Source organism: Meles meles, chromosome 15 (genome assembly GCF_922984935.1).
Source record: "Meles meles chromosome 15, mMelMel3.1 paternal haplotype, whole genome shotgun sequence".
NCBI lineage: Eukaryota > Metazoa > Chordata > Mammalia > Carnivora > Mustelidae > Meles > Meles meles.
Window position 1 is genome coordinate 18,325,222 of NC_060080.1, and position 14,398 is coordinate 18,339,619.

At 56.9% G+C, this 14,398-nt stretch overlaps 1 protein-coding gene across 2 annotated transcripts in view; it reads left to right on the forward strand.

The window, feature by feature from the left end:
- Positions 1 to 14,398, forward strand: part of KLHL29 (kelch like family member 29) — a 299,865-nt gene that overhangs the window by 155,449 nt on the left and 130,018 nt on the right. The window contains exon 3 of one of the 2 annotated variants that reach the window (XM_045978999.1): positions 7,794 to 8,126. In XM_045978999.1, coding sequence (XP_045834955.1) covers positions 7,842 to 8,126 — 285 coding nt within the window. In that variant the 5' untranslated portion in view covers positions 7,794 to 7,841. The remainder of the gene's footprint in view (positions 1 to 7,793; positions 8,127 to 14,398) is intronic. The other variant, XM_045978998.1, reaches the window with a different exon arrangement.

Sequence of the window (14,398 nt, forward strand, 5' to 3'; positions counted from 1 at the left end):
CACACCCCTGACTCCTTCTCCTCTGCACTGCCTGGTAGAGGCTGCCTGTGGCTCCGGACCTTGGAGTTTAGCAGGTCTTGGTGGAACCTGCCAGCAACTAAGACAGAGGGCTGGAATGAGCCACTTTGGTCTGGCACTTGGGCTGGATGCTCTCCACACTTGCCCTGCTGAGAGAGTGACTGATGGGGGGGGGGGGGCGCAGGTTCATACGAGGACCCTCATGGCTGGGCGAGGTAAGATAGAAGGGAAAGGTCCTTCCAGAGCAGAGAGGAAGTGTGACTGTTTCCAGCCCCTGGGGCTTTGGTATGTGAAAAGAAAAAAGCTAACTATAAAATCATACCTTGGGTCACTCATCCTACAGAGGACCAGGCAGAAGCTGCTGTTAGCCTGTGAATGTTCCAGAGCTCCCTTAGTTTCTGAGCAGAACCAAAGGATTCGAAGCAGGCCTCGGACCCAGGCTGACACCTCAGTGTACACCCAGTAGCCACACAGTCCATATCCCCCTCGAGGTTCTCGACATCTACGCGCCCCAAGCAAAACCTCTCCCTCAGGGCACGCGCCAAGACCGGGGTGAGCTGGGTGAGGTCAGTGTGAGGAGGCCTGGCTTCGGGGGCTGAGCAAGTGTGGCGTGGAGCCTAACGTGGTCCTTCCTGCATTCTTCATGCCCAGGAACCTATATCTCCTCACCTAGTCTCCACCCCACAGCGTGTTCTAAGCCGGAAAGAACTTGCCACTTGGACCCAGGGGCCTACCCTGTGCCCAGACAGCCCCAGGGAGGATACCGGGGGAGTCCCGCCTTTAGGGAGCACAGCCTTGCCGGAGCAGCCGTCCCGTGGCAGGAAGAGCATGCCAGGCCATCACTGGGTCCTAGGCCTGCGTCTGAGCTCCAGGAAGAGAGGGCTGGGCGGACACCGCTTCCTGCAGCCTCAGCCAGAAGCAAGTCTTCTGAGTTAGTGGGGTTTCGACTAGGCTGGGGGGTCGGTGGGAGCTGAAGCAACCCCAGGAAGCAGGGAGGCCCGTCCGAGGGGCACCCCAGCTCCCGCCAGCATCCACGCCAAGTCACAGCCCGGCCGGCTTCTCCAGCGCCTGGAGCCTGCCTTTGTGTGATGGTCTTTCGGCTGCTATTTATTATTTTGCTTCAGAAGAAAGGCTAAAAGATGCAGAGAGGGAAAAGAAAATAAGAAAGATGGGCACGGCCTGTTCCAACCGACTTGGCAGCACGTCTCCTCCAAATGAGGCAATCATACATTTTCCAATCGGGCTGGACAGGCCGTGGCTCATTCCTCAGCTCCCTGTCTGGAGGCAGCGCGGGCTCCCCTGCCTTCTGTGGATTAATCACGCCTTCGGGGCCCTCACAGCCAGCGGCCGCGCCTGCATGTGCCTTCACGACATGAGCAAGAGGGGTCATTAGCCACCTGGGCTCCTGGCTACAGCATGCGCACACGGGCGCGGCAATGTGTGTGGCGACGACCGGCCTCCCGACCACATCGCGGGTGTCCCTGGGTGCAGAGCATCACCGTCCTGATGTGTGCTCTGCTGTGCACCGTGGCCCCGTGCCCCAGACTGGCTGGAGAGCACTGGTGACTGGCACGCGCACCTCTGGGTTAGTTATTCATGAATTACTCACGGGGAGGAGAACCTCCAGGGCAGGGCTGCTGATCTGGGACCCAGCAAGTGTCCGGGAGACTGACAGAGACACAGCGGAGGCACTGGGACTGAGCCTGGGGGTCCTCAGGCTATCCCAGGCTACACCCAGGCTATCCTCAGGCCCAGGATGGCCCAGGCCTTCTGTAAACCTGGGCCCGAGTCTGTCACAACACCCTGAGGTGCTGGGAGAAGGCAGTCTGATGAGGCAGGCCCTGAGGTTCCGGATACAAGATCCCCCAGGTCACAGGTATTCAGCTGAGGATGACCTTTGTCCCACCCAAGTCTGTTCTCTCCCAGGGGCTCGGGAAGGCAGAACACCCTACAGGGTCCCACGCACCCAGCATGGGGTTCTCGGGGAGTCCGTGGCTGTGTGTTTCAGACACCAGACCACACAGAGCTTCATGGCTGGCGGTCTCCGTCGTCCTCATCCTGGAAAACTGGTTCCTGTTGGCCTACCTTTTCCACCCTGTAGCTTTCGGGTCCGATCATTGCCCAGTGATAGGGCTCTTCGGCCCTGCAGAGGGCTCGCGGGAGTCATGCCGGATTCTCATGGTCCAGGGGAAAGTAGGGCTGTCCCACCCTACTCTCCAGGTAAGCAAACTAAGGCAACCCTGAGTTTTCGGAACGAGTAAGGGGTAGTACCGAGGTTCACACTCAGCCCTCTTGACCCCCGACTCGGCTCTTTTTCTGCTCCTGGGGACCCAGGTCTGAGTCCTGGAGTGGTCACCGAGAGGTCTGGGCTGGCAGAGCAGAGAGGACAGTCCCAGAACTCAGACGCCAGCAGCCAGGAGGTTGTGGCCTCACCGAGCAGGGCAGGGAGTGTGGGCCCCTTTGCAGAGAGGCTCTGAAACCCAGCAACTCCGTGAGCAGACTGAGTGATGGCCAGAGAGGTGGCCCAATACTGGGGCCTGGTCGGGTTTCAGGATCCTACTGGATCAGGAGCAGAAGAGGGTCCAGCTCTGTGGAGTTCCCAGAGCCTGAACTGGGCCTTAATCCAGGCATAGGGTGGAGCCCCAATTTCTGGGAGGGAAGGATGCATAGGGTAGGCTCCATAGCCCCAGACTGTTTCTTATAGGATTCAGAAGTCCCAACAAAAAAGACGTTCATTGCACGTTACCCTTTCTATCATTCTAGAGGTAATCTTAAGCGTGTTTTAGAAAATGTAAAAACAAAATAAACACCACCTAAAACTTTGGATCAAATTCTTAAACAGTTTCATCTAAGCAGAAGATGGCTCCTTTTCAGAGGGTGTGCAAAACCGGAAAAAGGGAAGTTGTGGCACGGAGTAGAAGCCGGGCATGGTTCAGATCTGGGCATCAGCAGCGCAGAAAGCGGTGTGATGGGGAGCTCAGGGATCTAGAGACAACAGGTGGTGGGAGGATGGTTCGGGGCAGGAGCTAGAAGTACACCCAACACTCCGAGGAATGGCTCTGTTCAGACTCCCCTCCGTGTCTCGGTAGAGCGCCCCATGCCAGGCTCCTCCAGCTCACCGGCAGCCTGCCGGGAGAAGGTGCTCACCTCGACAAGGTCTGTGTGTCTTGCCTGTAATTGCTTGACCTGTCTTGTCTGAGGCGCCCTGTCCACGGGGGGCCCCCGCCCGCCCCGACGGGCACGTCCTGCTGCCTTCCCCCCCACCACCACCCCGGACACACGTGTGGACACACAGGACCTTTTTGACATGCTGGCTCTGTGCCCGGAGGGAAATATTAAAGTTGCCCCCGCTGGAGCTGGCGCATTGCCAAGTCACCCAAGGTACACTGTGCAGTCCATGCCTTGCATTCCGTCTGAAAGGGGAAATTAAATTGAGGAATGACGTCTAACCCACATCTGGCAAGCAAGGAGTTGACCTTTGTCTTGAATACACTTCTGAGGCTCAAACCAGACCGTGGGGCCTCCAGCTGCCTGAATCCCCCCCAGCCCCTCTCTAGTATGGTACGGAGCCTGGAAGAGACACGCAGTGGGCGGGGCGGCGGGGGGGGGGGCGGGGTGCAGGCTGCTGTGACCGTGGGGGCCATGAAGCGCATTGGTCTGCAGCAGGCGGTCCCAGAGGCAGCGAGCTGACGGGCTCTGGACCATTGGAGGCATCCTTGGCGCAAAGGAGGCCCCGTTGACCTGCTCCCAAGCATGTTCTATAGGCACATCTCAAGTCTGTCCTTCTCTCCATCCACACCAGCTGGAAGGAGATGATTTCCTTGACAGTATGTGAAATTGGGTTGTTTGTGGGAATGTAAGTGCTGACTGAGGGTATCAGTCGGGCTGGGCTAGGCTTCAGTAACAAGTAACCTCGCAATCTCAGCGCCTTCACACGATGAAGATTTATGTCCCAATCGTGCCAAGTCCAACGCTGGTGGGGCAAGCCTCTTCCACCTGCCCTGGCAGGTGAAGGGGGCTGAGGCTAGTAGAAAGTGCTCTTAAAGGACCAAGTCTGGCAATGTTCTCCATCTCCTCCCCACTCATTCTAGCTGCCTGAATTCCGATGATGTGTTTCCCAACCTAATTGCAAGGGAGGCAGTGGGGAGGTCTTCCTAGTTGGAGAGAGGTCATGGTGGGGTGAATCTCATGGCATTGTCTCTACCATACTTGGGATCCAACCCAGGGAAACTGCCCTGAGGCACTGATCATTAGGAAGAGCCTTGCAGGTGAATCTTGGGAAACAAGAGCCTAAGCTGTGGTGGCTGCCGACCCTGAATGCACGGAGATTCTATTCTCCATCGGAGCCGTCCTTGGAGGCTCCAGGTGTGACCTACCAGGAAGATAGGGCACTTCCTTACCGTGGTACCTACATGGAATTTCCACTGTCTGAGCTTCTCCCTTCACACAAATGTGCTTGTCTCTTCTGCAAACACTCAGCAATTAAGGAGAAATATTTGTTTATTCATTCAGCAAATGTGTACTGAACACCCTTCACCTGTGTTAGGTGCTAAGGTTACAAAGACAATAAGCAGCGACTGTTCTCAAGGTAGCAAATATGCCACAATCATTAATGCTGGGATAGTGGTGGGGGTCAGGGGCCCTCTTGCCTGATCTGAAGGAAGTGGGTCAATGCAGCCTCCTGGAAGAGTTGAGTTGTAAAAGACACGCAGGTCTTGGCCGTGGAAAGAGTGGGAATCCATTCCTGGCAAAGGAGCCACGGGGCTCGACCCCAAGCTGAGAGACAGCATAATGCCTTCAGAAACCAGTAAGGTGGGGCACCTGGGTGGCTCAGTGGGTTAAAGCCTCTGCCTTCGGCTCAGGTCATGATCCCAGGGTCCTGGGATCGAGCCCCACATCAGACTCTGCTCTGCAGGGAGCCTGCTTCCTCCTCTCTCTCTGCCTAGTCGTGATTTCTCTCTGTCAAATAAATAAAATATTTTAAAAAAAATTAAAAAAAAAAAAAAAAAAGAAACCAGTAAGGTGTTGGGAATGGCCAGGCATTGCCTCTGGGGTGGGAAGAGTGAATGAATGGTGATGCTAGAATCCTTAGGTGTCTCCTGGACCGTACTGAGAAGTCTGGACCTTATCCTAAAGGACAGGATTTAAAGCAAGGGAGTAAAGTATGGTGATCAGACCTGTGCTTTAAAAAAAAAAAAAAAATCACAAGGTGGGGGGCACCTGCGTGGTGCAGTTGGTTAAGCATCTGACTCTTGGTTTCAGCTCAGGTTATGATCTCAGGGTCATGAGATCAAGACTTGCATCAGGCTCCACGCTCAGCACAGATTCGGCTTAAGAGTCTCTCTCTGTCTCCCTCTGCCTCTCCCCCCACCCCCACTGGTGCACGCTCTTTCTCTCTTTCTCAAATAAATAAATCTTTAAAAAATAAAAAAAGTCACAAGGGCAGTTGGGTAGCGAATGGGTAAAAAGGGCAAGACTGGAGCAGAGAGATGTGGAAATAATCTGTGCGGGACACAAAAGTCGGAACGGTGGATATGCAGAGGGAGGGAGGCAGACTTGAGAAGCAGCTGGGGCAACAGAGTTGAAGGCCCCGCTATCGAATATGTGCATGGAGATGGGGACATCGGCTTGCAGAGCTGACAGGACTTCCTGTCTGCAAGACGGAATTTCCGAGAATGAGGGGGCAAAAGAACAATGAGTTAATTCTGGGACATCCAGTGTTGGGGTACCTGGGGGGGCAGCCAGTAGTTCAGACAGTGGGACAGTGGGTGTGCTGTGCAGGAGGGACAGGGAGCCAGCAATGTAGCCTTGAGCGCCATCAGGGAAAGCGGTGACGGCTGGTGAGACTGTCTGAGGAGAGTGTGTCGGGCGGGGAAAGAAGAGGAGGAGATAATGGAACTCCAAGGATGAGCCCAGAAAGAGTTGCTTGCCAAGGAGAACCCAACGAGGAGAGAGCATGAGAAACCACAGAGAAGAGGTTTCGAGAAAGAGAGGGAGAGATCAACCGTGCCCACGGTGACAGAAGACAAGGCGAGAGTGACCCATGGGATCTTACGAGCAGATCATGCGTGACCTCAGTGAGACAGACTCCCAAGGAGAGGCAGAGTAGAAGCCCGGTCAGAACAGGCTGCAGAGAACGGTGACGAGAGCTATTTAAGCAACTCTCTCCAGAGAAGTCTGTGAGGGGGTGGTCAAAGGGGGATTCTTTTTTATCTTTTATCATGTAATATTGAGTAGATGAAAAAATAATGTCGTGGCGTTGTGTAAGCTCTGAAGCGTAATCATAAAATAAACAAGAAGCACCCCGTCCACTTTAAGAGGTCACGGTCAGCTCTGCTTGGGTGTGCTCCTCGTGCCTGGCAGGGGGAGCTGTGCCGAGGGAGGGGACAGTGGTCACGAGGGCCCTCCAACCACACAAGGAGGACATAGGGAACAGGTCACAAGGGGTAGGTCCAGGTGCTGACTCTCTGGCACTAGAAGCCAACAGCTAGACTTGGTGTGTAGACCAGAGTAGGATCAAGAGTGACAGAAATGTTTAAAAGAGGTGGCGTATCCCCCCACTAGCCGGTAATTCCAGAGCCCCCCGCCCCTGGCCTCTGCTGTGACGGAGCTGAATTTGCAGGATAGGAAAATGAGCCAGGAGCTACCCTGGACCTCCAGACACTCACACCCCAGACAGGAAGTGATTGCAGAGTAAAAAGAGTTAAAACCGAGCTGGAGCAGTGGCCCGAGCTGAGGACGTGATGTGCAGGACAGATGCCACCCCAACCTCCTGAGTGGGCCCAGGCTCTACCATTCCCTCTCCCCTTGGCCTCAGGCTTGCTGTGGCCCCTCCGGCTGAGTTGGCCCGTCCTGTATCTTTACATCCCCATGACCAAGGTGACATTGGACCCAGGCTGGACAAGAAGCCGGGCAAGTCACCGTAATGCAGAGCCAAGCCCAGTCCTTGTGATGCAGGAGGCCGTCGGTGTCCTCGTGTGTCTGGGTCTCCATGGCAACACTGAGGGCCTTCGGTTCGGGCACTCAGGAAGGTCTCATGGGAGATGTCTGGTTCGCAGGGAGCGTGGGGGTCTCGAGCGAGCAACTACATCATAGGGTTGTAAAGCACTTCTAACGCCCAGGGGCTTAACACCTTTCCAGACTGCAGTCCTCCATTGGGCGACAGTCTGAAGGCCAGAGATCCTGGCCCCCTTCTCCTTTCCTACGTCTCTGACGTCAGGAAAGTCGCTTATGCTCAACCTGCAACCTGGTTCATAAGCTGGGACGAGCCATGCCTGGCCAGCTCACGGGCTACTAGAAGGATACAGCGAGGTTAACGGAAAGGGTCTTGTCCGCTAGGAAAGAAGTCTATATCTGTGGCTGTTCTCGCCGTCATAGGGTTGGGGGGTCCCCAGGATCTTGCTTCCACGGTGAGGACGGTGGGATAGAATCTCAACCACGGTTAAAACGGGCACACACATCCTTCAGGGCAGTGTGGCCCTGCGGACAGAAAGCATCACTCTTCAGCTGAGACTGGGTTCAAATCTTATCTACTACACTTTGGTCACGTGATCCCAGACAGATCATTTATCCCCCCCCAACCTCACCCCCGTGACGCGGGGCTAATGATCCATGCATCGCGGGCTTGCCGTGAACATGAGTTCAGCTATCGTTTGAAAGCCCTTCTTTGCACACAGAGAAGGTGCTTCCTAGATGCTGACGGGCGTGGCTGCCCACCCGGCATCCTAGCAGGGCTGCCATTGGTCTAAATCGCCCTCCTCTCCGCTCTGTGCCAGCAGGTCCGGCCTCTGTTTCCCTGTGAGCAGCAGCCACGGCCCGGCAAGATGTCCCGGCATCACAGCCGCTTCGAAAGAGATTACCGGGTGGGCTGGGACCGCCGCGAGTGGAGCGCCAACGGGACGCACGGGACCACCAGCATCTGCAATGCCACGGCCGGGGCCGGGGGCGGCACAGCCAGCAGCCTCAGTGCCCGGCCCGGCCTCCTGCCGCTGCCTGTGGTGCCCTCCCGGCTGCCCACGCCTGCCACAGCCCCGGCTCCCTGCACGACGGGCAGCGGCGAGGCCATCACCAGCCTCGTGGCCAGCTCTGCCTCCGCCGTCACCACCAAGGTAAGCCTGGAGGCCTCCCCGAGCAGGAGCTGGGCACGGGGACCCTCTAACCCCAAAGGCCGGGGCCGCCTCCGGCTCCGCGGGCTCACAGCCTGTGCCCTGGCCACCGTGTTCTGCGGCCACCGTGTTCCCCAGGGTCTTGGCGTCCCAGGATCTGGGCCGGCCAACCGTTGATCGTTCACATGGTTTCACGGGCTGTAAAGTGTCTGTCTGCGGCTACTCTGTAAGACAAGCAGGTCTGAAGCTGCTCGCTGTCCTTCCTCACGTTAGTTCAATGCCTGTAGGGATGGTGACCTCCAAGTGGGCCATAAAGATTCCCTAAATCGGCAACTTTAGACCACGTGAGTCCTTCTGGGGTGCCCGTGGCTTGGGTTTGCAAGAAGGTAGTGACCCGCAGGAAGGCATAAATGGTCCTAAATCTGCCACCTATTAACTACTCTGCTGAGAATTCTCCCAGCCATTGCATCTTCCCAGTCTCAGACAACCGCGTGAACCGGTGCTATTGTCCCCAGCCGTCACACCCAGTCTGTGAGAGCTGGTCCGAGGCTGCGCCTTCCCTGGGGACCCAGGCCTCGGGCCCCAGCAGTCCACTTCGGGGCATTTGCTCCCTTCCAAAGGCAGCTCCCGCCTTGGGGGCTGTGTTCCCAACAGAGAGACTGAAATGGAAATGGCACCAAGGCTCTCGCCTGGCTTCAGGCCAAGCTGGTCCCCCTCGCGCCGCTCGGAGCCCCTCAGGCAGCTGGAGCCTCTCAGGGACGGGCCCATGCCGGGGTGGGGGGGGGCAGGAAGCCCCATTTATGACCGTCCTGTTTCCTTGGCCGGGCGGGGGCTCTGCAGGCCGCCCTTGCCTCCGCCAGCCGTTCCGGGCGGCCTCCAGGAGCCCCTCCGAGCCGGCGTGTGTGCGGGCGTCTGCGTGCGGCCAGTGCTGGCTTCTCTGCTCTCGGGAAAGTTGCGGGGGAAGTGAAAGGCGGGGGAGGCCCGGCGTGGCCACTGTGCGGTGGCCGTGGTGTGGGAAAGCTGCGCTCCAGGTGTGCCGCGCCTTTGTCTCCGTGATTTTCAAAACTCGCTTTCAGCCCTGCTTCCCATTAATAACGGTGCGCTGCCGGCCCGGAGCCCAGCGGAGGCCGAGACAATGGAGCTCGCGGAGGCCAGCTCGGAGCATGCTGACATCTGGCTGCAGTGCCTTATTGATTTTATTTTCCTGTTATGAAAACACCTCCCCACAGAGATGGGGAGGGAAAGAATGTCGGACTGGGGCGGGGGGAACACAGAGTTAGTTGGGCACGATGCCCCCAGACCGGCCGAACGCATTCCTCCCCTGGACGCCAGCCCTCAGGACCGGCCTGATGCGGTGACCTCTGCCTGGCCGAGCCAGCCGGCCGCCCCACCAGCCACATCTGGCAGCCGCTCAGGAAGGCCAGCTGTTGGCCATCTGGACAATGGCAGCTTCTGGAACTGACCGGTGGGGGCTCCAGGTCGGCAGACAGAGAAGTTGGACCAGGGAGACCACTTGATGATTTTGGCCCTCTCTGGAGGGGGGCCTTTTAAGGGATGCCGTGGGTCTGCACGCGGGACAGGGGTTTGACCCTCCAGGCCGGGGTGTTGGAAGGCACTTGGCAGTGAGGGCCCCTCACTCAGGGCTGCCCTGCCCACACAGCCCCTGCTTTGCTCCAAAGCAGCTTGAGAGTCAGCAACCCTCACTGGTGAGGCCCCAAACCACAGCACATGGGGGGCAAGGAGCCCAGCCTCTGATAGAAAACAGCATCTGCGGAGGACTGCCCTGAGGGGCTGGGAGGGGAGAGGGGGCGAGAGTTCACGCCTGTGGGACAACCAGCCCCTTGGCACATGTCCCCTCTGGAAGATCCCCAGCCCAGCCCCAGACCTGCAGGAGCTGGTCCAACCAAACAAAGGTGCCTGCTTCCGCCCTGGGTTTTTCGAGGTGCTCAGGAGAACGGGGTGTGCAGGGGAGAGGGAGGACAACAGCCAGCTGCGGCTTCTGTCCAGGACACTGCCGTTGAATTTGGGCCATGGTGCCTCTCTGCCCTCTGGCCAGGCAGCGGCCCCCGCCAGATGCCTGTCACCCAGCCTATTTGTCTAACCCCATGCCCGCACATCATTGACAGGCACACCCAAACCAACGTATCTGTGGTTTCCCCGGTCAACAGGCTGCGTCTTTACCGAGTAGCCAAGGCCTAGCTCTGGCCCTCGGGGAACACACAGGTCAGGATATGACAGGTCTGTGGCCTGGACGGTGTGACCAAATGACCCGAGAATGTCTCTCCTGTTGAGGTTACTGGTAGAGGCAGTTTAGTGAACTTGATGATGGAGTGAAGGGGTTTTAAAGCCTTTTCAGCCACGAACCCCTTCCTCCAAGGGAAGTGCAGTGTGTACACACGGCCGAGACCCCACTCTGGTGACAGGGGGCTGAGGAAGGGGGCTGCATGGGAGCCAGGAGCAGAGTCACGTGTTCCTGCTACCCCAGAGTGTGGCAATGGGGGCTTGAGCATGCTGGCCTGCCTTCCTCGGTGAAGGGTCAGGTGCCACATATGGGCCAGTCACACCTGAGGACTCAGGCAAACGTCCCCAAGATGACTCTCAGGGACTAGCGTTAGTGCTCTCAGGCCTGAGCGACCCCCTGGGCTGGGCATGGAGCAGGGCGTCACATCTCTCTGGGGGCTGGGGGTGACTGCTGACATCTTACACCAGCACTACCCACGCAGAGATGGCCCACCCCTCTCCTGCCCCGAGTCCCATGGGCCTGGTCCCCCACTCACTCTCAGTACTGGGGCAGCTTCCACTACTGCTGTGGGGGACAGTCCCAGGTCCCCGGGGCAGGGAAGGCTGGCTAGGCTCCCTGCGGCTGGTGAGTGAGGTGATGACAATTTTTTCTGTCACTGCTGCCTTAGGCCTGAGTTGATTTTTACGTGTCTTCGTTTTCCTGTGGCCTGAGGATATCTTGCTGGTCTTTGATGAAAGGCCAGTTGGACAGGCACAGATTCTGGGGCCACTGAGGCAGGGGGAGGGTGTGACCGGATGCAACACACCCTCCCACCCACGCACACGCACACTCCCACACAAGTCCCCGGAGCCTGAGAGAAACAGAGAGACCGTGCCCTCCGGCCTCTCTGTTTTGCCGGTCAGGAGAGTGAGGCCAGAGGAAGGAAGCTTGCAGAGGGCCAGTGGTGAGCGAGGAGGGGACCACCCGGGCTGGCTCCTCTCCTCCCCGCAGGCCGCCTGGCTCAGTGCGTTCTCCATGGTAACCGTTAGCACAGCCCCGTGACGATAACTTTTCCAGCCCTTCAACCACCTACCTGACAGCAGACACGAGTCTGCAAGAAAATGGGCGGATTTCCCTCTTGGGTGAGGTGGGGAAGTGCAGCCCCAAAGGTTCCGCCGACTCTACAGGGCAGAGCCGCTGAGTGCTTCAGGCTGTCGCCTCAGACGGAACCGGGTTTGAATCCCACCTCTGCCTCCTCGCAGCAGACTATGTCTCTGAGTCTCACTGTCTGTAAAGTGGGAATAAGAATAGTATCTTCCTCATGAGGAGGTTGTGAGTATTGGATAAATCAGGATGTGTGGGAAAGCTTAGAGCAGCACCTGCTACCCATCAAGCACTTCATAAAAGTCCATTTTAAAAGCTTCATCAGAGATCGGGTTGGACCAAGTGTCCAGACACGTGGGGTAAAACCAGCGCCCTGGAGGCTGGTGCTGGTGGGGGCCCTCCGTGGACCATCTCCTCCCCTGATTGGAGAGGCCTGAGGACGCCGAGAGCTGGGACAGCCCTGCGCTTGGCCCGGCATGGCTACTCTGGGCTGCAGACCGTCCAGGCCCCCGAGGAGGGTGGCCCCAAGGAGCAGAAATGAGGCTCCGAGACCAGGTCTGTTTGCGGGGTGGAGGGGAAGCCCGGCTGCCCCACAGTTCCTGCTGCGTGAAATTTAAATTATTCTCGGCAAACCTGCCTGACAGATGAAACAGAAAAGGGACGGCTTCATAAAATGCAATTTTGTTCCTGAAAGAATGGACTTTGCAGAATCCTGGCTGATGTCTGTGAAATGTGTCGGGGGCTTTTTTCCTTGTGGTCAGGAGCACTCATGCTGAAACATTCCCGTCGTTCCTCGGAGCTAAGCCCTTGAAAATAAATCTGGGCTGGGGAGAGAGAGACTTAGCCGGTGTCGGGGGCCCAAGGAAAACCGAAAGGGGCTGTGAAATCTGTAGGCTCTGTCCTCGGAGCACCAAACAACCCAGACTTTTTTTTTACTTTTATGAGCATTTGGGGCTTTCAGGGTGGATATTTGTCATTAGAGAGACGGCACTGGCCACAGCGTCTTTCCCCACCCACTCTACGTTGTGTGGAGAGCTGCCCCTCCTGGGGGAGAGGACCTGGGATTCAGTGGGGAATCGTGTGAAGGACCCCGAGGCCCCGCCCAGCGGGCCCCTCCCCCACGTGTGGTTCCGCACACCCGTGAATGGATAAGGGATGCTTTGCACAGTTACAAAATGAGAAGCAGACCTCCCTTTCCTCTTGTATTCACACTGAAAATCAAAGGCTGCTGAGTGGGCTCAGTTGGGAGAATCACTCAAGTCCCTTTTGCGGTGCATTTCCAGACTATGCGTGATTTTATCCAGAAGACTGTTCTTGCTCCGTGAATGAGAATGTGTGATTTCCCTTGTGATAAATGATCAGGCACCGATGGTGCGCTGGGAGACAGCTTTTGTGCGTGTTCGTGCCGAGCTAATGGGTTTTGCCTGAACGTGGAGTTGCAGCCACGGTTTGGATTCTGTCTTCATTGACTTAAAACCCATCTGTCAGTCACGAAACGTGTACCATGGAAAAATGCCATGACTTCCAAAGCACCCGTTTCCGAACCTGCCGTGTAGGGAGGGCAGACCTGAAGGGCTTGAGCTTCAGATCTGTGACCGGAGCAAAAAGAGGGGAGAAGACTCTGTCTTCGTCCGCATTTGTAAGGGGTGAGCCACAGGCTGGCTTCCGGAAGAAAGCTGCCAGGAGAGGCCATCGACTAGAGCTAGGTGTGTAGGTAAGTTAGCTTTTGCTTGGGAAAAATCGTCCAAAAACGTAGTGGCTTACTCCTTCACAGTTCTGTTGAGCCGGCTGCCCGTTCTGGTCCAGGCTGGCTCCCTCATCCGTCTGTGGTCAACTGCACGTCGGCTGAAGCCGGCTGATCTAGAACGGCCTCGCTCCCACGTCTCTGCTTTGCAGACTGCCAGCCCGTGGGTATCCGTTCTCCGTGGGGCCTGCCGTCCCCCCTACGGCTACCTCGGGCTTGTTCACACGGCGCTCTTGGGCTTCCCAGAGCAGCAAGCAGGCGAGGCTCAAAGGCTTCTGTAACCTCTGCTTGAGGCACGTTGGCTAAAATCCCACTGGCCACAGAAGTCTCCTGGCCAAGCCACATTCAAGGAGGGAGCAAAGAGACCCTGCTTCTTGACTGACAGTGTTATAACACCGCATTGCCGAAGGGCGGGCATATAGGGACGAGAGGATTTGTGGTCATTTTTGCAACACAGCCCCAGGCTTTCCAGCACGCTTGCTTAAACCAAGGCTCGCATGCCTCTGGCAGAAAGGATAGGGTCGATCTGCTACCATCCTCTGCATGGCCTTGTGAGGGAAATCAGGGGCACGCATGACACAGGCACACCCGGGTTACACACCTCCCGTCTACACCAAGAGCTGCCTGCTGAGGTCTGAAAGAAGGTGCAGAGCAAGGACTGTGCTGCCAGAGAGAAGGAGAGGCAGCAGGCCCCCAGGGAAACCTACCGGGTGCATTTACCTTGAGAACCCACTGCTGGCCAGGACATGGCCCTCACGTGACGCTGTCACTGCCCCCAGAGTCGGTGGGACTGGGACACGGCTGTTCCTAGGACATCCGTACAGACAGATACCGACCTGTGGCTCAGAATTTTAAAAATCCACCCCGAGGAGACCACCCTCATGGATTTTGGCCAGTGAATTTCTCCCTGTGGGAACCTACATGGCGATACGTTCTAACGCGCCCGGAATCAGGAAAGGAAGCCACTTATGTGGTAGTAGCCGAAAAGTGGACAGCGCAATGGCTCTTTCTCCCTAATAGGCTAAATTCCGTGCAATTTCCCAAAAAGCCCTTGGAAAGGCCTCTTCTTAAATTAAATTAGGTTTTCTGCAAACAGCATCATTCAATATGAACATAAATCTACTTCTTAATCACTTTTAATGGTTTTCCCTGTTTTACTTAATTACTCATGTTGCAATTAAACAACTTTTTTCCTTGCAAAAGGAC